Below are 23,367 nucleotides of genomic sequence, written 5' to 3'. Positions count from 1 at the left end.
TTTCCTCCCCTCCGCAACAGGTCTGGGTGGACCGTTGGATCTGTTGAATAATTAAAGCGTTGCCTTTGTGGGATAAGGTGCATGATGAGTCGCAGTACCGTATTCTTGTTTTTTCTGGGTGCCGGGCAAATGTTGGTTTAATCCCCGAGAGGCCCACTCCGTCTAGGTCATATCCGTACTGCGTTGCAAGCGAGGACGGTGTTCCGTAAGACCACGGTTACCGTCATGTCAAAAGCCCTGACCGGATCGGATGGGAAGAGTTCGCAAACGGCATGGCTTTAGAGCCCGAATTCTCCACATCACCGAAATAGTCCTTAGTCAGTTTATTGACAGGGTATGATTCAAGCAGACCCGTTGCGTTGACAGAGACGAGGGGAGGCAAGTGGACATGTCGAAATGGTTCATGAAGGCAAAGGGATACGTGCGCGAGCAAATAGTTAGGCATTGAATTTGCTATGATTGGGAGCCTAACGGTTGTAAGCAAGCGCCACGATAGAGTGTATTGTAGAGAGCGCAGGAAGAAGCAAAAAAACAACAACAGCACAAAAACAAACCCAGGAACAGGCTCCAAAGTACGGAATGATCTGCATGAAAGTCGAGGAGGGGACGGGCGCCAGCGACCCTGCAAGACATGGCCTGTTGGCCTGTGGATTTTGACGAGATGTTGTCCAAAAGGTTTGTTGATGGCATCCGGTCCCGATTGGTGTAAGACCGTCCAATGGGTCCTGGGGGTCCAGATGCACAGCCTACCTTTACCGAATGCTTCTTTGGACAAAAATTCGTGGCTCCTGGCAGCTAATCATCTCGTGTCGAGTGTCGAGGACGATGCCCCTCGCTGTACGTGGTATAGTGTGTGGACGACCTGGGCGCAGTACATCAAAACTTGACAAAAGCAAGTCACTCACAGCTGGTAAACTTGGATACGGTGAGCAGGCGATTGGTGAAAGAAAGAGGGGTGTGCTCAGAGGATGTGGAGGGCAGTGGACGTAGCTTTGGGAAATAGGGCGTGCTGGAAGCGGATTAGCGCTGAGATTTAGCTGGCCAGGCTATTTTCTGAAGCAATGCACCAGCCTTGTTTCACATTTTACAGGGCACTTCCCGCGACTGTAGCAGAATATTAAGGTACGTACCGGAGCTCTTCTGCAGGACATCGACAGAAACGGAAGGCCTAAACTCTAAGGCAGCGAGACCGAATACTTACCTCATCGCAGCTGCCAGCCAGTAAGAGAGTTTCCAGGCAAGCTTTGACCAGGTATGTTTCGTTATGCCTTCTCTTTCCCAGGGCTGTCTCTGTCTTCAAGGGGCTTTTTGGGCTTTCTGTGTGAAAGTGATGCGGTTGTCATCATTACTTTCTCTTCTTTCTTATTCGGATTGCTCGCGCAGCGAGTACCGCGCCGGGCCGCGCAACACACCATCTCATCCCAAACAACGACACGCGCGATTCCTGACCGGTGGGGCCATTGGCCTATCTTCAGCTTACCTGAGCTCTTACTACTCCAGGCGCGAACCCGGCTTAAACGTAGCGGCCACGCGCGGTCTTGGGGGGAAATTTGCTGACATATCTACCCGGCTGGCCGTGTACTCCGGGAATCCGATGCCTCGCTGAGATATGGGTTAAGATGAGGAAAGGAAAAAAAGAGTGCGGCGTTTCTGAATGCAATCTGACGATGGCTCATTTTGCGGGAGTAGCGCCTGCTGCTTGTCTTAGCCTTATCAATCTCCTTTGTCTTTCTCACAGTCAGACAAGCACGGTTGCAGCCCACTATCCAAGTGCAGTTGCAAGGCTGGCAGGAACATTTAAGACAGCCCTGAGTAAGAAAGTAGCTAGCTATGTCTGAAGCTTTTGCGACATCACGCCAACGGCTGGGGCTCCTTTCAACGGTCCCTTTCCGCCAGAGTCAGAAACGATCTGTCGACCGCGGCCTGAGCGGTTTAGCTGATAGGCAGCTGACAACTGGCAAACACTGCAAGCGGCCGTCGCTCAATCCTTCCCTCCCAAGTGACACAATGGGGGGTACCACCTTCCACACTTCTACTTCGTAGATACGATACTACAGATACCACTAACCGGTTCTGGGTTCATTGACTGTTACCGTGACCATCTCCCACGTCGATCTTCAGGGACTCGGACCTGCATCGCAGCTCAGCTGATAAACAACAGTGTTGCATCGGAAGCTGCCCTTTTTGCTATCTTCCTCTGGTCTTTCAGGGGTTATTACACGAGCCTCTTGTTGAGATGACCGGCTGAACTTCTTCAGCACCCTTTGTTGAGCAATCGACGCTTGTCAGGAAAGGGAGCCTGTCCGACATGAGTTTTTTATTTTATTTTTTATTCCCCGGAGAGGGGAGCCACGTTGTTGCACAGGCCTTCAATGACACTGCCCACTGACACCGACAGCCACAAGATGTCCGTCGCGACTTGTTGCAGATTTTGTACCTTTTGCGTCTGCGTCTGCGTCTGCATACTCAACGGCCTGCTACTGCAAGTTGTGATGATGGACTGGGACATTTTAGCCGTGGCGTGGTGGTGGCCGTCAATGGGAGGGGGCTTGTCGACCCTCTCGTCCGAGCAGCACATGTCGACGACGATGCCCCTTCAGAAGACAGCTCGTTAGTGCCTCTTGTCTCATCAAACTATGAGTGTGCTCGGACTGAGCGAACCCTCATCGTCGGTGTCGTCGTTGACCGTTACGCCGCTGCATCTCGTCTCTGCAGGTGCTCAGGAGAAGGTAATCTTACCCAATGACATAATGGCAGCGATGTGTCAACTATTGCAGCACGCGGCAGCCATCACCGCATTCCGGGAGGGAAAAAGGGTCAAGTTACGCCGTGGAGTTGCCCCCAAAAACAAGCGACATTGCAATGTGGAGATTATTGCCAATTCTCCTCACTCGTGATGACCTGCACGATGAATACTGGGGGGGTGAGAGATGCGTTGCATTACCATTGCGTGTGTCCAACAGCCTGGTCAAACCTTCTTTTTCTTTCCCTGCCCACTTTATTACTTCTCCCTCGCTTCTCGTGGTTGTCATCAAATGGTACTCATTAAGAGAGTCCAATGCGGTCGTTGAGCAAAAAAGAGACACCGCTCCGGAACCTTGGGCTGTAGAACGGCTATCTACACGTAGGGAACCGGCCGGCCCCTTCTCTTCGCACCCCTGCAAGGACTTGGGCTGCCCCAGTTTGCGGAAGACGGCGGAGAGTTTGCGAGATGCGATGACTTGTCTCGCCGCCATGCTTTCAGCACACCCGGCAAAAAAAAAAAATCCTTGTGCATAAAATATGTCAATACCGGTAAACGTGGGCAGGCACCATTTTCAAAGTTTCGACAACGCCCTGGCCTCTGCCCCTTCTTTCCCAAAGGAGCCAACTGCCTGGTCTCTTCCATCAAACTCTCCGCTGTCTCCGGTGAAGCCTCACTTATCATCCTGTCGGCTTTGCAGAAAGGGTAAAAAAAAGTATCCACATGGCTTGCCCCTTCTGGTAGTTGCATCGCCATTGTTGCCAGCCAGCTGGGTTCGTTCATGACCAAACAACAAACAAAACGGGCTACAATGCAGACGGGGCCCGTTGCTGAGCCCGAGACCTTGAGTAGGTGTTGGGGGTGGCGCAGGCGAACACTGTTCTTGGACATGAACGGGCATGGGAGACGGGGGAGCTCGTCATCATGATCCAAAATAAAATCCATCCCGCAGTCAAGTGAAGCTGTTCGCCCTTGCCATATAGCACGAACAAGCCTGTCTATGTTGACTCTGTCGGCGGGGTGTGGTTGTTTGACCGAGGGCTATTGCATAGCTTACAGCGGGCGACGGTCCCATGTAAACTGTACGTACCGCCACGCCATCTTCTCTTCCCTAAACGTGTAAGTCGGTGTGAATACGACCAACGTCTGGTTTGTTCTTATCACGGAAGGGGCACACCACGGACCTTGTCAATAGCAGAACATGGGGAGATATTCTTGGTAAGGACATCACGGGCAGGTCTACTCAGCAGAGTACTATATTCCGTAGCTGGGCGTCACATTTCTGTCCTTCTTTAGGAAAACCGAGAGGGATGCTTGCCCTGACGGTACCTTCCCCCCCCAAAGAGGTGAGCCATGGGTACTTGTTGTAGTTGTTTTTGTTGTTCTCCTTGAGGTTCAGCATGAACCAGGCGATTCAGGCCACGTCGAGAACCAAGCACCCAATCAGCGGCCTGAGACTGGCGACCAAAGGCACGTCTGTCTCATCAACCGCCAGACGCCCCCAAAGAGCCCAAGCATCTTTAACGGGATCACAACAGCTAATCAAAGGGACACTTGCAACAACGGTCACTCTTAAACGGAAGAAAGAGGAAGGATGGTGGAAGACAAGTGGCAGAGACAAGTGGCAGAGACAAGCCTACGTAGGTAGAGCAGAAGAGACAGGACACATGCAATTCGGACGTTGTTGTATCCGCAACTCCAGCACCGCCAAGGACGCTGGGGAAGTCCAGAGGCGGGCAGCCGGGTGAGGAGGGAGGCAGACAGAAGGTGTGCGCAGGCAGAAAAAAAATTATGGGCATGATGACGGCGGAGGGTGGTCAGGGCAGATTCCTCCCACGCATAGAAGGGGGGGAAAAGAGATCTGCCCAAAACCCCCGTTAGCCGTCTTTTTCCAGAGCATATCAGTAGAACACACACACACCCCTGGCCTATCCCAAAATCCCCCAGTCTATTCGATTCCGTATGCCATGGCACACCCCGGCGCCGCTACTTTCGTTATCCATGCCTACGCACTTTCCACAATGTAATTTTTTTTTCTTCGACCCTTGGGCAACTCTCAGCAGGAAAGAGAGAGAAAGAGAGGGGGAGAAGGAGAAAAAGAGTGTAAGAGAGGGTTCATCCATACACACCCCTCCTTATTCGAGCACGGGTGGATAGGGAGCAAGGACCACCCCCTAAGGCCGATAGCACGAGATTCCTCAGATTTGTTGATTTCGATTTCCTTTGGGGCCAAATTTACGTTCAATGGGCTGGCTCTCTATTCCTCCCTCTGCCAAGCTAAAGAAGCTCCAAGGTTGCGTGGCTACGCCAAACCCCCACAAATTCTTCCTTCTGTTCGAATGATGAACAGATATTCCCCGGGAACGAAATGACATCTCCCCTGGAAACTATCGAGATTAGGTCTGGCGCCGTTTAACCTTTTGGTGTAAACCTGCGGGCGATGGGAATGGGCACCAGACGGGGTCCCGTTGGGAGGATCTACTGCTAGACATCTCGGGGGGTTAAAAAAGCGCATATTAATCCCGAGAAGCAGTGGAGATGGGCCTTTCTCGAAAGGGCCTGGCCATTCCCTCAAAACTGAGGAGCCGTGCCGTTCTGGAGGAAGGCTGGAGGAAGAAAAGAAAAAAAGAAAAGAAAAAAACCAGAGCATTGTCCTTCTTGTCTCTCTTCATCCCTGAGCGAAAGGAAGACCCCATTCTTTTTCTCCGTTCGATGGTTCAGGGACCAGCCATTATTACCGCAGAACGTCCAGAACGAAAAGAACTGGAGCTGTACGGATCCGCCTTCCTCGCCTCCTAGCGCTGTGTGTGCGAGATGTGTGGGCTGCTGTGGCACTGTGGATGCTGGACTGACCCACACCACCCAGTGGGAATGCCCTGACAGAACAGAGCGGGCAATGGCAAGGTTGTCAGTGACAATGACATGCAAAGTCCACTGCCGTGGCTGTCTGTAGGGAGAGGGGGGGTAGGGGGAGGAGGGAACGGCGACGCAGGGACTTTCACTGACTTGGAGAGGAGATTCAGCACCACAAGTGCGCCACCGTCACGTCAATGGCATTGGGTAAAATTTGGGGGGGTGCGGCGACAGTAGAGTAAGCAAGTAAAACGAACGGAGGCGCGCGCGAGAGACAGTCTGACTGATGATGCTGCTGCTGCTGCTGCTTCTGATGATGCTAACTGACTTGTGGGCTCTTGTGGGCTTTTCTCGGTCTTGCAAAACAATGACTGAGCGACGAACGAGAATGACTTTACCCTTTCTACCGAGGTGCAGACAGGCTCAGGCAAGGGGGGAAAGGAAAATGGACGAGCGGGAGCCAGTGTCAGTCAATGTCAGTCAGTGATTTAGAGGGTCTCGCCGCTGCTCAGTTCAGCCTTGCTGCTTTGCGGTGCTTCTGGCTCGGCTTCTTTGCAGTAGTGAGCAGCAGCATCTATCTCTGTGACGGGCATAATTGTTGTTGGGATCTGTTGTCGTCGGTCGTTGACCGGCTTCTGCTTTGCCATGCTTTGCCATGCTTTTGCTTGCTGCCTGCCGGAGATGCAGATACACCTTCCTTCTCATAATGCGATATCCTAGCCCAACTCAACTCAATTCCCAAGGGTAAATGAGGTACATGCGTCCAGCACCAAAGTCCGTAGGGAATTGGAAGTACCTTCCACACTGAACGTATGTCTTTGCCTTTTGTTATTTACCCATTACGCTTTTCTTGTCCAGATGCCCCGTGCGCTAAGACCATCACTCATGAGGGTTAGACAGGTACGGGGGAAGAGGGCAAAAATGCAGTGAACCCATCGGCCCCTGTTCCTGACTTGTTTTTTTTTTTTATGTTTAAACTGGGGCAAGCAAGATCAGAAGTGAGAGAGGATGTGTGGCAGGGCATGAGCCAGAGCAAGAGCAAGAGCAGACTGAGAGTAAAGAAAGAAAGGAAAGAAAGGTGGTGGATGAGGCTAGTTCCATGTCCGGCCAATCGGCGATCCACACTTGCACACCCCTGGATCCCCAGTCGGTACTTCCGCGCCCTTTCCCCCTTCTCCGTGGGTGGTGCCTCCCCCCTTCTTCCCTTGGTCGTCAACTTCCTTCCCCCGTGCCCCCCATCGTGCCTGCGCAAGTAGAACAGGAACAGGAACAGGAACAGGAACAGGAACAGGAAGGAAAGAAAGGGAACAGGGCTGGCCCCAGGCACACAGCGCAGGCACAGGGCACGTCGTTCCCACATGCTCGTCTAGGCCCCACTGCTAGCGACAAAGTACCATCCCGCGGTGCCACAGGTGGCATTGGTACGCTTGATACCATCAGCGCCGTTCGGCATCAAGGTGACTAGTAGTAGCCTTGGTTGACCAGCATCAGCACCAAGCATCAAGCAAGCCTGCACCAGTGGTCCAGGGCCACAAGCACTGCTACGGTGCTCTCCACATCACTGCTCCTCCTCCTCCTCCTCCTCCTCCTCCAGAAGAACTCCACCCCGACTTGACCCTCTTGCCGCCACGCCCGGCAGAGAGACATAGAGGCCGACAGACAGCCACATACACACATACACACACAAACACACACACACTCTCAAGCTCTAGCGTTGTGGTCATCCACAATATTTCCACGCCATTAAAAAAAAAAAACCCACAACCATAACCACGCTTGTTCGCGTTTCTCATCTCGCACGCGAACTGAGAGCCCTAAAGCTGATCTCGTCTGTACGGGAACCTACTCTGCTTGTGGTAAGTCAAGGCTATATTGGCTGGTCGGATATTGCCTAGACGTTGGCCTAGACTGTCTATTGCCCTATACTGCGGCCGTCTTATACCGTAGATTGCCATATTGGATGGAGAGACAGACATTACAGCGTGTCTTGTAAATGAGTTTCCAACACTATCAAATCGGCTTGGTGGAAATGTACCCTTATTTTCAATGTTTTTTTTTTTATTTCCCTTCCTCCCATTCCGTCTTGGGTACGAGAAGTACGGATCTAAACGACATCATTGCCATTGTTCTTGCCGCAGACCCCTGTTCATCAACGCAAGACTTATAAGACACATGGGCAAGGCAGAAAAGGGCAATGCGCCAGCATAACTGACGCTGAGATGCCTTTGCCTACATCACCGGCTACCGCGTCTCCTTCCCCTTCCAGTTTCCAGTTGCCGCTATTTGAGCCCCGTTGTCTCTCATTCTTTCTGCGCAAAAAGGAGAATGAGAGAGAGAGAGCGTGTGTGTGTACCTCTGTGTGTGTGTGTGTGTGCCCCGTGTGTATGTGCGCTCGCGCTGTCCTGTCCTGTCTCTCGCTCTCATTCTCCTTGCCCACGTCCACCATGCCCTGGACCTGGACCTGGACCAGGACGACGTCGTACCTAGTCTCTCCCGTCTTTCTCTCATCCTCCACAAAATACCCATCCACCACTATCCACCGACACCCCTGTCCACCCAATCCCATTCCCACATCCGAACCAGGTCCCGACCCAGTTTTCCCACCACCCTCCAAGGTACCTCTGCCTTTGCTGCCAACCCACTTGTCTTCCTTTCCTTACGCGGTAGTAGTACCTAACCTCCTTACCCGACCCGACCCTGGGTGGAGGAACCAAGCCCAGGTACCTTGGGACTGGTCTGGCAGCGGGAGAGACTGAGTGCGTAGTGTGTGTGTGTCCATGTACCTCCTCAACCTACTACCTTACTATGCAGTACCCACGATGGCGTCTCCTCCTTCTCCTCCTTCTCCCTCCCCAAATCACACACCCCCCCTCCCCTTCCTTTTTCCTTAAACACCTCCCCCCGGTGCGACTCTCTCGCGCTCTCATCCTTTACTACCTACCCCCTCGTCGCCAAAACCTGCGGTCCAGTCTCTGTGCCCTCGCTCGCCCATCCCGCTGCCACCACCCATTTGGTTCACTCCCACCAACGAGTGACCACGCCCACGCGCTGCGACCTTGCCATAGTACTGCTGCTGTCGTTGCCTTTCCTCTCGCGCTCGACCTATTCCTTCCCTTCCTCCCTTCCTCACCCCATCTAAAATCATTAAACCCCCAGACCGTCCTCCCATTCCCGAACTCTTCTGATATCTCTTCTTACAAGATTCTTCTTTTCTTCCATCTCTCTTTTTTATTCTCTCTCCACTTCCCTCTCCCTTCTTCCCTTTCTCCTCGTCGGAGCCGCACATACCTCCCACCCCTTCCCATCTCAACAGGACTGACCACCCCCCCCGGAGGCATATCATCCCTCCCATCGACACATCAGACACTGCTTGTCGCACGCTTGTCCATCATCGCGAATCGACGCGCGCCAGCAAAACCACCACTCTGTTTTAGTCACTTCCAGTTCCTGCGGGGTTCTTCGTCGAGCTTTTCCCTATTGTTTTGCCATTGACGCAACTGTTCGTTATCCTCGACGGCCCTTAATTGATTCGACCCCGTGTTTCCTCTACTGAGACCCGTGGCCGACATCCAACCAAAAACCGCCATCAACAACTCGCCACAGCAGCCTTGAAGGTCTACGCCTGTGTCGAATAACCCATCATTCGCTTGAAGTCGAGTTTGGGTCGTGCTGGTCAACAGTGTGCCAAAAAGTTATTTCCTCCGGGCTGGACTCGAATTTACATCTCACTAAAAAAGAAATCATCAAAATCCAATAACACAAATCCCACCAGGGCAGCGCCTGACAACTTTTGCGATTCCTCGCAAATAAAACCAACATTTTCTTTGATTATCATCGTCGACGGTAGTCTGCCGAACTGATTCACATCCCACGCGAACTCGCTCTCGATCCGGTCAGACGCGACCGACACTCGTCGTCACAAACTTCACACACATCCTAAACAGCCTTCAGGATGTACTCACAACACGCAGCCGCGGGCATGGCCCCCCAAAAACCAGAGACCTTTATGCTGAGCACCGAGGCCCAGCAAGCGCTTCCTCACGACGCTCAGGTTGCTCTGCAACAGGTTGATAACCGTAAGTTGACACCGACAAGGACACGCAGAGTCTTGTTGCCGACTGACACCGTCTCAGTGAAATACTTCCTCATCTCTGCTCCCGTCGACTGGCAGCCCGACCAGTACATCCGCAGATTCCTCCTCCCCACAGGCGAATATGTCTCCTGCGTGCTATGGAACAACCTCTTCCACATCTCCGGCACTGACATCGTCAGGTGTCTGTCCTTCAGATTCCAGGCCTTCGGCCGCCCAGTGAAGAACTCCAAGAAGTTCGAGGAGGGTATCTTCTCCGACCTGAGAAACCTGAAGTCCGGAACCGATGCCTCGCTCGAGGAGCCCAAGAGCCCCTTCCTTGACTTCCTCTACAAGAACAACTGCATCCGAACGCAAAAGAAGCAGAAGGTCTTTTACTGGTACAGCGTACCCCACGACAGACTGTTCCTCGACGCTCTGGAGCGTGACCTCAAGCGAGAAAAGATGGGCCAGGAAGCCACCACTGTCGCCGTCAGCGAGCCCGCTCTGTCCTTCCAGTACGACTCGTCGCAGTCGCTCTACGAGCAGCTCACCAAGGCCCAGCAGGCCAACTCGTCCTCTTTCAACGCCCAGCAGGTGACTTTCTCCCAGTCCCAGTCCACTTCTCCCGTCATGAGGGCCATGGACTCAATGCCTCCCCCGCAGATGATCCCCCAATCGGTGGCCCCCATGGCGGATGGCATGGACGCGATGGTGCCTTACGGAGCGATGGGCATGCCCCAGCCGATGCCTCAGCAGCAGATGGTCAAGAGAGAGCCTGATTTCGGCCGCGTCCAGTACAACCAGAACGGCGTTCCCCTTACTCAGGGTCACCAGAGACACGCTTCGATGCCCGCCTACGGCCTCGAGTATTCCCCCGCTCCTTCCTTCGTCTCCTCTCAGTACGAGGACTACAGCAACCGAGGAATCTCCTTTGAGCCCATCACCCCCCCTCAGCAGGCTCTCGGCATGGCCGCAGAGCCCGCATACATCGCCAACGAGGAGACCGGCCTGTACACGGCCATTCCCGACCACATGGGCGGCAACGTCAACGGTCTCAATGGCATGATGCAGCTCCCCCCCTCCAACCTGGCCGGACCTCAATTCTCCCGAGCCTACGGCGCTAACAATGTCTACTCGGTGATTGAGGGATCCCCGACCTACAAGCAGAGGAGACGCCGTTCCTCCATCCCGCCCTCGATGTCGGCTATCGCCGCTGCGACCGCCCAAGCTCAGGCTCAGGCCGCGGCGCAGCAGCAGCAACACCAGCAGCACCAGCATCAGCACCAGCACAGACCCTCGGATCTCCGGCGGTCGGTCTCTGCATCCGTCGGCCCCGTCGCTGAGGGCGACGAGTCTGCGAACAACTCCCCACCTGGCCTTGCCTACAGCAGCTCCGCCATGTCCATGGTAAGCCAGCAGCACAAGGAGATGCTGGAGATGTCCCGACATGGCACCCCGCTGTCCACTGTCGAGGGCAGCCCAGCACTCAACCCCATGTCCCTTCAGCAGCAAGACTTTTCCCACCTCACCAATGACGACTTGTCGGGTGAGGGTTCTATGAACGGCGCGCCGCGGCCCGGTATGCAGGGCCCCAACGGCGTCGTTCGCAGAGCCCGCTCCGCAACCGTCATGGAACTTGGACCCTACCCCCAAAAGTCCCACTCCTGCCCCATCCCCACGTGTGGCCGCCTCTTCAAGCGTCTCGAGCACCTCAAGCGGTAAGAACCAAATCTTATTTTTCATTTGTCGACTCACCAAAACGACCTGCCTGAAATCTAACCAAAACCTCCAGACACGTGAGAACACATACACAAGAAAGACCCTACATCTGCCCTTATTGTAGCAAGGCATTCTCCAGATCAGACAACCTAGCACAGTATGCCCCAACTTTCCTTGATATCATTTCCTTTGTCGTTTCCTTTGTCAGAAGAAGATGTAAAGAAGAGTGTGGAACAAAAACCCCAAGCGATCAAACCAACGTCCAAGCCACGACACAACACCATCATTATCGCAGCCACCAACGTGGGGAAGAGAGATTTGATGGCGGAACATGGACTGACTTGAATGCTTTTACAGACACAAGCGTACTCATGATCGTGGTGAGAACGGCGAGGCCGCCCTCAACTACTCGGGCGAGGAGGAGGAAGAGTACTCTGGCGAGGACCAGCTCGGTTCTCTCGAGGAGGCTTCCCCCACTTCTGAGAACGCCTACGTCACGGCCTCCCTCAACGGCGTCGCCAACAGCTCGTCGACGCCCACATCGGCCGGTATGGCGCCGTCGGCGTCTTACAACAGCTTGCAGACGCTCAGCATGCCGATGACTATTAGCCAGCCGGCAGTGAACGCGAGCGCCATTATGTGAGACGGCACGTTTTTGAGCTTTTTGGCTCTCATTACGACTGGAGTTACGTTTCCTTCGACACGGTGTTACTTAGAGAGGGCGGCATGGCTATGACTACGGTTCGGAAAGGGTCTGGGACTTTTCTTTTTATTATCATTTCTTCATTCCGTCCAGATATGGATTTTTTCGGCACGCGCTAGCGACTGGACATTTTGCTCCTTTGGCTCCGGGCGATTTTTTCATCTTACCGTATGTTTTTTTTCAACGTGTTCAGCATCGAAGTCTGGCCTTTGGTCCCAGACAAAACTAAAAAGGAAACTCGCACACATAGACACGTATCGAGAGACCGGGAAGATCTCGAGGTGCGTCATGTTGTTGTTGTTGTTGCTGTTTGTTGTTGTTGTACCCATGGAAAAAAGGGAATTTCATGCATGAGCTCAGGGTCGAGATGCGAAGAAGAGAAACGACTCGCACATGTATATATAGTTTGTTTCTTTTCTTTTGCGCTGGAGAGGCATGGTTGAGGAGAAGCAAACTTGGCCATATGGTCAAATGATACCAGGGTTGGGAGGAGAGACCTGTGTCGGGGCTCATGAGAGGACCGGCCAGGCATGTCACGAAGCAGAAGCAGTCTTGAATGCTGATATATGTTGACCACTTGACCTTATTGTGTACGCTTGTGACATGTTTAAGTGATAGGTAACTGCATTCTTGCCCCGGTGGTCAGTTTAATAAAGACACATGCAAAGTTAACGTGAGGGACCTTGAATGTCTGGCCGGCCCCTGCCGAAGCCATGCCCAATTTATTACCGGTCAAGTCAGAGACTACACGTCTTGACGTACCGCGTATAGCAAGCAGTCCTAAATAGCCATCATGACAATGCCGTGCAGTCAGTAGTAAAACTTTTCTCTTTTTTTTTTAAACGCCCCCAAAACCATGACATTAAGCCGCGGCAACCAGTTGTCAAATCACCTTCTCCCACGACCACGACCACCGCCACCGCGACCACCCCTCATCCCCCCGCGCCCGCCACTCCCGGGACCCTCGATACTACGGATATCCCTCTCGCTCAGCTTCAACTCGGCGCCCTTCATCCGCCCGACGGCAGGCCCGTCGACGCCCCTGTCGGCCCTGGCCCTCTTGGCCTTCTTGGGCGCCGCCTCGCGCTCGAGCACGATGCCGTTCTCCTTGGCCTGCCTCCTCCTCTTGGTCTCCCTGTCTGCGGCGGCGGCGTTGATGCCCTTGCGGAACGCCATTGGCATCTTCTCCTGCTTGAAGAGGCTCTTTACGCCCGGCGCGAGGTTCTGCGCGCGCAGGTCCAGTTGGCGCTGGCGCAGTCTGCCTTCCGAAAAGGTCTTTGAGGCGGCCGTCGGGTTCGAGAAGGGCGTTATCGTGTGTCGCGATAGCAGGTGCGATTCGGAGAGGAGGCGCTGCAGCGCGAGGTCGTTTGCGAGCATTGACTTGTCGTTTTCGTCGTCCGAGCCGGCGTCCCCTGGGAGTGTGATTGGTGTTGGTTTAGGGTCTGTTTGGGAGGGGGGTTTCGAGGACTGTTTGTTGAAATTTGTTAGAAATGTCATTGTCTTTTTGGTGTTTAGGGACGAGGGAGAGGAGAAGGGTGTGTACGTACCATGAAGGCTTTGAGCTCGCGTTTGCTCATGCTTGATACCGGGAGCGGCTTGTTGCTGCTGTGATCCACGACCTCGACGACTGGAGTATCGTCCTCGTCTTCTCCGGAGTCGTCCTCTGTGTTTTTCACCCTCGTCAGCATACCCTTTCCTTCGCCATTGAATGTTGAACAATTGACGTACCGTCCCCAGATAACCCATCCCATTCCTCACCGGCCTCCTCGCCGTCCGCACCGACGTCCTCATCCGGGTCCTCATCTTCATCTCCGTCCGTATCATCTTCATCTTCTTCCTCCTCTTCCTCATCCTCGTCGTCGTCACTCTCGACCACGACCTTGGCCTTCTTGGTCTTCCGTTTCGTCTCAGGAAGAGGCTTAAACGCGGCCTCGAAATGCCGTCTGAAAATATCCTGAGCGTCCGCAATCGCCGAATCGTCCTTCTTCTGCTCGTCCTCCTTCACAGCCTTCTTCTTGGCTGCGACTGATGTCGCGGCGGGTTTCCTGCTCGTGATCTTGCCACTCTTTTTCGTCGCCGACGTAGTTGCCTTTGCGCTGGACGGTGCCTTGCGTTTCCCTAATACCGAAGCCATTTCGAGATTATCTGTACCGGTATTCGACGTTTGTCAAAGTGCGAAATCGTGTCGTCGCGGAGATACCGTTCTCAAATCGAAGTGGTCAAAAACACTAAAGACGCTGTTTTACAATTGCGCAGGGTCGGATTACCTCCCGCCAGAAATTTTAGCGGGTGCCCCTCCCCGTTCAATACGTAGCCTCGCCGCTGTGGCTGGGTCCTTCGCTCTAACTGGTCGAAGCGGCTTGGGTGGGGGGTTAGGTACATAGTAGACCCCTTCAGCCTTGGTGGGGATCCCCAAACCAGCAGCTCTCTTATTACTTACTCTATGTCAGTCGCTCCATTTTCACCTAAACTTCGGCCGGTCGTGAAAATCGTGGATCCAGTATAAAAAAAAAAAAAACCCCCGGACCACTGTCAAGTTGACATGAAAATCACTAGACATGAGATGGAAGATCGCACGAGTGGACAGACGAAGGGAAAAAAAAAAAAATTCATAGCACAACAAAACACACCCAAAAAGACAGTCAGATAGACAACCTGCAGGCCATGGTCTTTCCAAAAATCTCATTCGCGCCAAGAATAACTTACGTCCAATTGTGACTTTTGGTTTGTATACTGGATGAAACGAACAACTACAGACGAGGGGGGTGGGACAAGAGAATGCCCGTGGTGTGCTACAATAAAATTAAGGAAATCACAAACACTCCCCCCCCCCCCTTTTAATACGCATTGCGCAGAAGCGCCGAGCTGCGCGCCAATAGAGAGCACCGAGGTCTCACCCGGGCGGGAGGGAAAAAAAAAGAAGAAACGAAAATAACACCAGACTATACAGCTTTGACAAACACTGCTTGCTATCCATCCCGGGAAACCCCCCCCGTTTTCATCGCGTCTTTTTTCCGCTCTTCTTACGCCCCTCCCCCTTAAATCACACGTCGGGCAGCAGCAGCAGCAGCAAGGGCGGGCGGGCTTAAGACCGCGCGGCTTCGAGCTCCAGCTCCAGTTGCCTGATCCTCTCGCTCTGGTCTTGAGATCCGCCCGCATTCACCTTGCGCTTCAGGCCCTCCACCTCGGCCGACAGTTGGCTAATCTTGTCGTTCTGCTTGCCGATGAGCTTGGTCTGCTGCTCCAGCATCTGTCTGATCTGGTCCAATGAGGACTCGATATGGCTAGACGAGCCGGGGGAGGTGGCGGACTGCTTAACCGGGGACGGTTGCGACGTGCTGGCGGGGGACTTGAGGGCGGGAGAGGAGGCCTTGATGGGGGAGGGGATCTTGGCCGGCTCGACACGGGCGGGGGCCGCCGCCGGGACGGCAGAGCGCTGAGCTGGTCTTTGCACCTCCTCGAAGCTGGAGTTGTCGTCCAAGTCTTCCTCCTCGGCCGGCTCGTCGTCCTTGAACTTGGATGCCATGTTGGACATGGAAACATGCTGGTCCTTCATCGAGGGAGGAGGCGAGCGCGAGACCGGTGCGGGCTCCGGCGCAGGCGCGGGTGCGGATGCGGGCTTGGGAGCGGGCTTGGCCGCCGGCGTAGGAGCGGAGGCGATCGTCGCGGGCTTGTACTCGGCGGCCACTTCTTTGGGGGCGGTACCTTCATACACGCTCTCAAGGTCGATCTTGTTGGGGATACCATCCTTGCCCTCGAGCCACTCCTTGGCGCTGACGGCAGGCTTAAGGCCGGTAGCAGGGGGGAAGATATCGGACTGGAAGGTTTCGGCTCTACGGGGGACGGTGAAGGAAATAGGCTCGATGTAGGAGTCGTTGACTGTCTTGTAGGCGCGCATGATCTCATTCTCGTGAACCTGGCTGCTGTTAGACCCTGTGCAATGACTACGAGGCCGCGACGACTCACGTTAATACCACGTCTGGGAACAAAGGCGATGCCTCTTTGGGGCTCCGCGGACTTGTACTCGCTCAGGAACTCGAACTTGTCATTCTCGTACTCGAAGTAACGAATGTTGCCGTCACTAAGAAGCGTGTGTCAGCATGGTACCGGCATCAGAGAACCGTGTAAACCTACCCCTTTCCAGCAAGGTACAGGCAGTTAGATCCGTCATCTGTCAACAGTCAGCATTCGTATCCCACCGGGACCTCCGACGACATTACTAACCCCAGAAGGGCATGCAAACACCCGAGATCGAGTCCAGCATGGTAAAGCCCCCAATGGGCTCGCTGCGGCCGGGCTCCCACAGAGCGATTTGGCGCTCGCTCATTCTCGAGAAACCGGTCGTGGCGAAGCGGTTGTGCTCGCCCATCCACACAGCTCTGCTGTTCTTGGCGCCGGGATGGCCGGGGGCCTCGTGGACGGGCTTCTCCTGGCGCACATCCCACACGCGGATCTTCTTGTCGCGAGAAGTGGTCACCAGCAGCGAGCCGCTGGCGTTCCAAGAAAGACTCTGCACGATATCATTGTGCTTCAGGGTATGGGTGGAAGAGCCGGTGCCAATGTCCCAGAGCTTGATCGTGAAGTCGCCGGACGCGGACGCGAGGATGTTCTCGGCGGCGGGGTTGAAGAGGACCTGTCCGACCTTTCTGTACGACGCTAAATGTCAGTAATTGTTGTTGAAGAAAAGAGGGTGGCGGCGCAACGGACCTCGAGTGGCCAGTGAGCCTGCCGACAGGGGAGACATCGGCGGGCTCTTCGGCATCCGTGTAGAGAGTGAAGTTCTCGGGAACCTCCCAGATGAAGACTTTACCGTCCTCAGAACCGGACGCAATGATGCGGTCGTTGAAGGGGTTCCTGGCACGTGAGCCGTCAGTATGTCGCGTGCGCTTGGCAGGAGGTATGGTATGGGGGGGAAAGCGGTCGCGGGATTGGCGTACCAGTCGGTATCCAAGACGGTGGCGGTATGGCCTCGAAACAGCGGGATCTGGTCGGGAAGCTTTCCCTTCTCGCCCAGGGGAATGACGGCGAAAGCGCCGCCGCCGCCAGCTTCCCAATTGACCGAAAGGTATTCGGGGTTGGCCTAGTAGTAGAGTGAATTGCGTCGTCAGCTTCCTCTCTCTCTCTCTCTCTCCCCTGGATCTCGGCCCATCGGCGTCTCCAGCAGAAGGGGGGCGGCAAAGGGGAGAAAAAAACCAAAAAAGAACACATACCTTTACCAAATTGGTATCCCAGGCATTTCTGCTAATGTGAAGGTTGTCGTAGCAGAATTCCTTACGGGTCGGCTTTCCAAAGACGTGTCCTGGACGAGGTTTTGGGCGTCAGCAGTCAGCTTTCCCCCCCAGCGCAAAGCGCCGGCATGCGACAAGGAGAACTCACGATACTTCGACGCTCGCACAAAGCGGCCCGCCATAAGGAATGATGTATGATGTCAAAGAGAAATAAAATTTATCTGGGACGGAGGAGGAGGGAAGCGGACATGCGGATGATATTCAATGCTGTGTACGAAAGGCAACAAAGCCCAGCGACTCGAATTTGGTGATCCAAAAGGGGAGGATTCAATATAATGGATAGCTAAGAGCTGTTGGCGGGCCCTCCTGCCCCCCCCAAGTGACGAACCCAGCGGCCAGATGAGTGTGGTGCTTCTGGTCCCATCGGTACCTCGTCTTAGGTACCCTTCCCGCCTGCTGCAATTCAGGTCGGGTAGCGAGCATCAATCTAACTGCTCTGATGGGTACGTACCCACTTCACCTTCTGAAGACGGTACTACTGGACATTACGTATGGATACCTTTGGTGAAACTCCCCCGGCCAGCTGCGCCCCCGTGGCTCCCCTCCTTCAGCAGGAATCGTGATGGAGCAAGGGTCCAGCCAAGTTTATGCACATCACAGCTGCACGTGATACTTTTCCTCACCGAGGTGAGCATGACAGATGCCAACTACACATCACAAACAAACATGTTGACAATCCAAGATGCTTGAATGAAAAAAAAAAAAAAAATGAAAATTGAAAAAAACCTCCCATTTTTGTACAATATCATACGTACACCTAACGGGATACCCGACTCTAGAATGATGCTTCTTCGAGACCGTGTACGAATCTAAACAACAGCTCTCAACAATCTCCGGAACTTCCTCCTTGCTTGCCATCAAACCAATGCCTAAACGCCATCCTAGCTGCCAAATTATTAAACATTGGGCGAGGGCGCGCGATGCAGACACAAGCCATTTTTTGTAAGAAAAAGAGCGGACAAGACACATGACCATCCGATCACGAACACCTGGTCCAAGAGAATCATAGATCATGCCGTGTCTCCCGTTTCTTCGTCCTCCCCATTTCGTGCCAGTCGTTGCCAAATCATAAGAAATAAGAAAAGGAAAAAAAAAAAAAAAAAAGGAAAGGAAAGGGTATCGTTTTAGTTGAAAGTGCTCTTGGTCCGCGAGTGCACCCGCCGGCCCTCGGCGCGGCGTCGCAGCGCCTCCTCCCGCTTGAGGACAAGCTCGCACCATTTGCCCTTGTGGCGAGATCCGCTGCCGTCGTCATCTGCGCCGCCATCCCCGCGGCCAACGACATCGGTGAGTGCTTGCATCCAGCCTTCTTTGTCCTCAGCCGTGTCGGCGTAGAAGTCAATAAGTTCGCCGTTGTTGAAACGGATGCGGAAGCCTTCTTCGACGAACATGTAACCTTCTTCTTCTTCGGCGAAGGCGGATCTCCGGCGTCGGCCGTTCTTGCCGGTAGTCTCCCTCTCGGTCAACGCGCGACGGTCATCAATCAAGCGCTTGGCGTTGGTCAGGTTAATGGTGGCACGAGGTTGGCGGGTAGCCTCGTGGTAAGCGGTCAGCTTGGTGCCAACGAGCTTGAAGTAGCGGCGACGCCAGTACTGCAAGTGAAGTCAGTAAGAGTATTCAGGATAAAAAGACATGGATGTACGTACCGGGCAATCGCCACCCTGTTGGCTCAAGTGACCCTCCCAGTTCTTAGCAAGGCGCTCTTCAGCGGCCTTGATCTCCCGGATGCATGAGTTCATGCTCTTGGGCATGTCCTCGTCAGTTGCACCCTTGGGACGGGGGACGAAAAGGAGCTGAAGCTCCAGCTTTCCAATCTTGTACGGAGCGCGGCGAACAACAGCCGTGTTGCCACGCTTGCTCTTGACGCTGGAGGCGAAAGCAGCCTCTTCCGTTGCCCACTCATTGAAGCAGGCAACGTCAACAACGTAAGGACGACCGTAGCAGCGAGACTCGTGCTCCTTGAGGCAGACATAGGAGCGAGCGAAGCTGCCGTCTTCGGCCGCGAGAGGAGACAGCAGGTCCCAGGCGGTGGGAGCGACCTTCATCTGTCTCGCCTGGGCCTCACGTTGCTGTGCGGCCAGTCTCTCCTCTTCCTCACGGGCGCGCAACTCCATCTCCTTGCGCTTCTTGGGCGACGCAAACACCCTGCTAAAGGTGGACGTCTTGGGCTTGGGGGCCTTGGTGGGAGATTGCACAACAACCTTCTTCGGGATTGGCTTTTCCAGCTTGACGTTGAGAGTAAGCTGGAATTCCAGGTCATTAGGCACAACGAGCTCAAACTCTTGTCCGATGGGAGCGTTGCGCGCAAGCTCCAGCCAGGCAGTTGTCACACAGTGGACACCATTGTCAAGCGTCAAACTAAACCAGGTACGGTCATCTGAGAAGCATTAGCATCTTCTTGGGGTTGTTTCATTGCAGAAAAGCAACTTACTTCGGGGGATGGGGAGGTCCAGGTCCTTGACGCCCAGCACCTTGACGAAGAGTCTGCCGCGCTCGCCACTCTCCTCGGTCGCCAGCTCTGGGTTCAAGTCCTCTTCAGCTAATGGGTTCAATGTGTGCGCGTTGCTCTCTTGTCCAGGCAGGGGTGGCACTGGCCCGCTAGTGTTGGCACGACGACGAATGCTCTTCTGTCTGGGTCTGCCGTTCCAGGGCTCGACGATCCATGACTGGGGGCGATCCGTCTTAATGGGGGAGTTGCCGGCCGATCGTGTCTTCCACATGTCATCTGACTCCTTGTCGCTGGCGGTGACAAGCTTGGTATTCTGACGCATAAGGTATCCGCGCTGAGTTCGAGATTCAATGTTAGCGTTCTGTGATTCAGTTTCTGCTGTTATGATTTTGCGACTGAGTGTGGTCGGCCTGGACGCTTGTCCATCGGCGCTGCCACTCGCAATATGAGAGGCTTCACAAACTTGTTGGGAAAAAACAACCTTTTGTTGTTCGATGACACGGTCAAAGTCTTGGTCGAGGCTGAGACCAAAGTCAAGATCCAGAGTAAGACTGCGCTTCTTCAAGCTTGGGTGACGCTGCATAAGCTCCTCGTCACCAATGTCGGGCGCTCCGGAGAGATCTCTCGAGAGTCTGTTGCGGTGGCGCTCGGGAATAGGAGGGATGTCGGGCACCTCGCGACTAACTTGACGCCGAGCTTCCCTCATGGCAATGATGTCGGATGGGGTGTTGGACGGCCTGGTCTTGAGCTTAGAGCCAGAGGCCTTGATTGTTGCCTGGCGCTCAGGGATAGCTGGCGACTCGAGGGGCTCTTCAGGGATGGCAGGGATGGGCTCCTCGAACATCTCTGATTCTTCTTCTTCTTCTTCTTCTGAGTCCTCAATCGGACGGTGAATGACGGACTCGGGAGTACCGGGTTCATCGTCGTATTCATCCTCCGGTTCTCCCCAGCCAGAACCATCGTACAAAGTTGTGGAGGTCTGCTGGATAGGGGTGGTGGGACGCAGCTGAGATTGGAGGTCGGTCATCTTGGGTGGAGGCTGAAGGTCTTCAAGGTCCTGTGGGGTAGGCTCAGGAGGCGGCGGCAGCATAAACGACTGCAGGCCCTTGGAAAACTCATTATCCTTGCCTCCATCCTTCATCTCAGGCAAAGTAGACTTCAGGTCGGCAGGAGAATCTGTGAACTTCTCTTTGGGCTCAGGTTCGGGAGTCGCCTCCACCTGAGGCTCAGCAGCCTGTGCGGGCTCTGGCGTTGGTTCCTTGGCAGGAATTTCAGTTGGAGACCCAATGGGAGTCTCTGTGGGTGAACTGCTCCCTGTCTTGTCAGACTTGAGCTCCAGAGGCCTTATCTCGGAGCCCATGTCGAAAGACTGGAAGGCAGCTTGTTGGGGGCTGGCAGCGCGGGGCGTCAGGATATGCTCGTCGACCTGAGTGACCTCAGGCACACGAGCCGGTCCATCGGAATAATGGCTCGCGGAGTCGGACTCATTCTCGTCCAAATCGGACCGAGCATAGAAGTCCGTGATGGAGTCAGTCTCGGCATCTGTGTCTTCGTCGCGATGGATGATGACACTGCCTTCCTCTTCTTCTTCATCTTCTAAATCGGATATTTCATCATCATCCAAAATGGAGTCTTCCGTTGAAGGAATAGGGACATCAGGATCAAGAGGCAGAGGGAGGCGACGCTCAGGGATTCCTCTTTCAGGGCTGGAGCTGGGCACAGGAGAGGAGAAGTAATCACCCTGCTGTGTGTTTCCCTCGGTGTTGGCACGGCGGAGGATTGACTCGCGGGAGATGCGTTCCGGCAGCTCATAATCCTCAAGAGCGGAGATGTCACCAACGGCATCGTCTTCCTCATCAGCCTCGAGCATGCTCGACTCGGCGGTCTCGGTCTCAGATGAGGGACTCTGGAACCTGTCGCGCTGCGCACCACGTCGCATACGACGCTCTCTCTGCTGCTCGCTGGCAGACTTGTGGTCGTCTGACAGCATCATAAGCTTCAGGCGCTCCTCGAGAGTCATCTTGCCATTGCCAATGCTTTGGATCTCCGATTTGCTCGAAGCAGCCGGCGGTGGGGAAGGCAGGCTGCGATGGGCGCCCAGCATTCTCTCGGCAGTCGCCGATAGGCCGGGCGACGATCGAGAGTCACGGCGGGTGAGCGAGCCACCCATGCCGGGAAGAGGTGGCAGAGGGCGATGATCCGAAGTGGAGGAGTCGGATCGGACATGCTCCGGTCTACCGAGTGGGCCAGGCTGGGACTCGGGCATGGGGCTACTCTCAAAGGGATCATCCATGCGCTCCGCAGATTGTCTCCAGTCATCGGGGCCCACGACAGGCGTCTTGTCCGTATCTTCGAGGGAAGCATCAAAGCTGTCCTCTCCAATGTCGTGATCACCCAGGTGGTAGTGCTCGTCATCGTCGTCCTCGTCATCCATGGATTCGAAGCTGCCTTCGCGGGAGTTGGATCCGATGGAGGAGATGTCTGGTGTGGCCATTTCATACTCGTTGATTTGAGGGGGAGCAGCGTCGAAGGTGACGCTCTTTGCGTGGCGGTGCAGAGACTTGCCAGAAGGAAGCTCACGGTCGTCGAAAGACGTGTCAGCCGACCAGGTACCGGTTTCGGGGTCGAAGCTGTTCTTGAAGTTGCTTCTAGAGAGCGAAGACTTCATGGGAGAGGTCGGCTCCTTGCCTGGGCTCTTTGGGGGGCTGGAGGGGTTGGCCTGCATTGAGGCGGTAGAGGCCTTGGACGGACTTGTAGCGGGGCTGTAGATGGGGATGCTTGATTTGCTGCTGTTGTTGCGTTGGTGACCGAAGCCTCTGCTCAGAGAATCCGAGGACCGGAGCCCGTTGATGATGGCCGTCGGGGGCGTCCCAGCTCCGCCATAAGCATTCCCCTGGTGCTTAGCGAGAGGGCGCTCGATCTGGGGTATTTTTGTAGGGTCGTACTCCTGCTTCTGCTCGAGAGCGAGGATGTTGCTGTTCTTGACGCGGGAAGCCTTTTGGAGGCGTTCAATAGATGTGCGACGAATCTGAGATGGTGAACCGAGGCTGCCGCCGTATAGACTGTTGCTCTCGGTACTGATAGAATCCAGGTTGCGCTTCTGCCAGAACAACCTAGGAGAGGTGGTGGTCTCCATTGGAGACGACTGGAATGGGGAGGAGTCGGTGTTCAGAGTCATTTTCTGGAGGACTTTTGTTAGAAACTCTAGGCTGAAGACTGTCTTAGACAGGATCTTCTTACCTTGGACTGCTGATTAAAGCTGGGAGAGTTCCTTCTATGGTCTGAAGGAGACAGCTCTGAAAGGGCACGAGGGATAGGGTTCGATGCCTTGGGAGGAGGAGAGCCCGTGGAGCCCTTGGAGATGCGCAACGGGTGCACCTGAGGCGTTGGCGTGTTAGTCGATTGGGCGTTGGGGGAGGGGAGGGGGGCTTCGGGCAGCGATCGGAGACGACTTACAGGTTCCTCTGAAGATGCCATTTTAGATGATGTTTATGTGACGGCGCAAACGCATTTGGGTGCGGAAGCAGCCGCAACAGTAGTAGA

The 23,367-nt window shown here is 54.6% G+C and overlaps 4 protein-coding genes across 4 annotated transcripts; 1 reads left to right on the top strand and 3 right to left on the bottom strand.

Annotated features, from left to right (window-relative positions):
• Nucleotides 1-9,548: 9,548 nt before the first annotated feature.
• CTRU02_212847 (ste12-like transcription factor) lies at nucleotides 9,549-12,030 on the top strand (the record flags this gene model as incomplete). The annotated part of the gene is made up of 4 exons (XM_036721413.1): nucleotides 9,549-9,672; nucleotides 9,730-11,386; nucleotides 11,461-11,544; nucleotides 11,745-12,030. 4 exons carry the CDS (start codon nucleotides 9,549-9,551, stop codon nucleotides 12,028-12,030), a joined length of 2,151 nt encoding a protein of 716 aa, XP_036586582.1.
• Nucleotides 12,031-12,978: 948 nt separating this feature from the next.
• CTRU02_212846 (uncharacterized protein) lies at nucleotides 12,979-14,224 on the bottom strand (the record flags this gene model as incomplete). The annotated part of the gene is made up of 3 exons (XM_070205923.1): nucleotides 12,979-13,557; nucleotides 13,638-13,753; nucleotides 13,792-14,224. 3 exons carry the CDS (start codon nucleotides 14,222-14,224, stop codon nucleotides 12,979-12,981), a joined length of 1,128 nt encoding a protein of 375 aa, XP_070060316.1.
• A 951-nt stretch (nucleotides 14,225-15,175) lies between these two features.
• CTRU02_212845 (Coronin-like protein crn1) lies at nucleotides 15,176-17,500 on the bottom strand (the record flags this gene model as incomplete). Its single annotated transcript, XM_036721411.1, has 8 exons — nucleotides 15,176-16,006; nucleotides 16,057-16,171; nucleotides 16,225-16,261; nucleotides 16,315-16,736; nucleotides 16,798-16,944; nucleotides 17,028-17,170; nucleotides 17,301-17,389; nucleotides 17,467-17,500. The coding sequence occupies 8 exons, from the start codon at nucleotides 17,498-17,500 to the stop codon at nucleotides 15,176-15,178; spliced, it is 1,818 nt and encodes a 605-aa protein (XP_036586580.1).
• Nucleotides 17,501-18,502: 1,002 nt separating this feature from the next.
• CTRU02_212844 (GTP binding protein) lies at nucleotides 18,503-23,301 on the bottom strand (the record flags this gene model as incomplete). The annotated part of the gene is made up of 5 exons (XM_036721410.1): nucleotides 18,503-18,967; nucleotides 19,022-19,752; nucleotides 19,807-23,005; nucleotides 23,065-23,202; nucleotides 23,281-23,301. 5 exons carry the CDS (start codon nucleotides 23,299-23,301, stop codon nucleotides 18,503-18,505), a joined length of 4,554 nt encoding a protein of 1,517 aa, XP_036586579.1.
• Between the last annotated feature and the right edge of the window lie 66 nt (nucleotides 23,302-23,367).

Source organism: Colletotrichum truncatum, assembly GCF_014235925.2.
Source record: "Colletotrichum truncatum strain CMES1059 chromosome Unknown Contig_0009, whole genome shotgun sequence".
Taxonomy (NCBI): Eukaryota; Fungi; Ascomycota; class Sordariomycetes; order Glomerellales; family Glomerellaceae; genus Colletotrichum; species Colletotrichum truncatum.
Note: the sequence above shows the minus strand (reverse complement) of the source record. Positions and strands in the feature narration are given on the sequence as shown.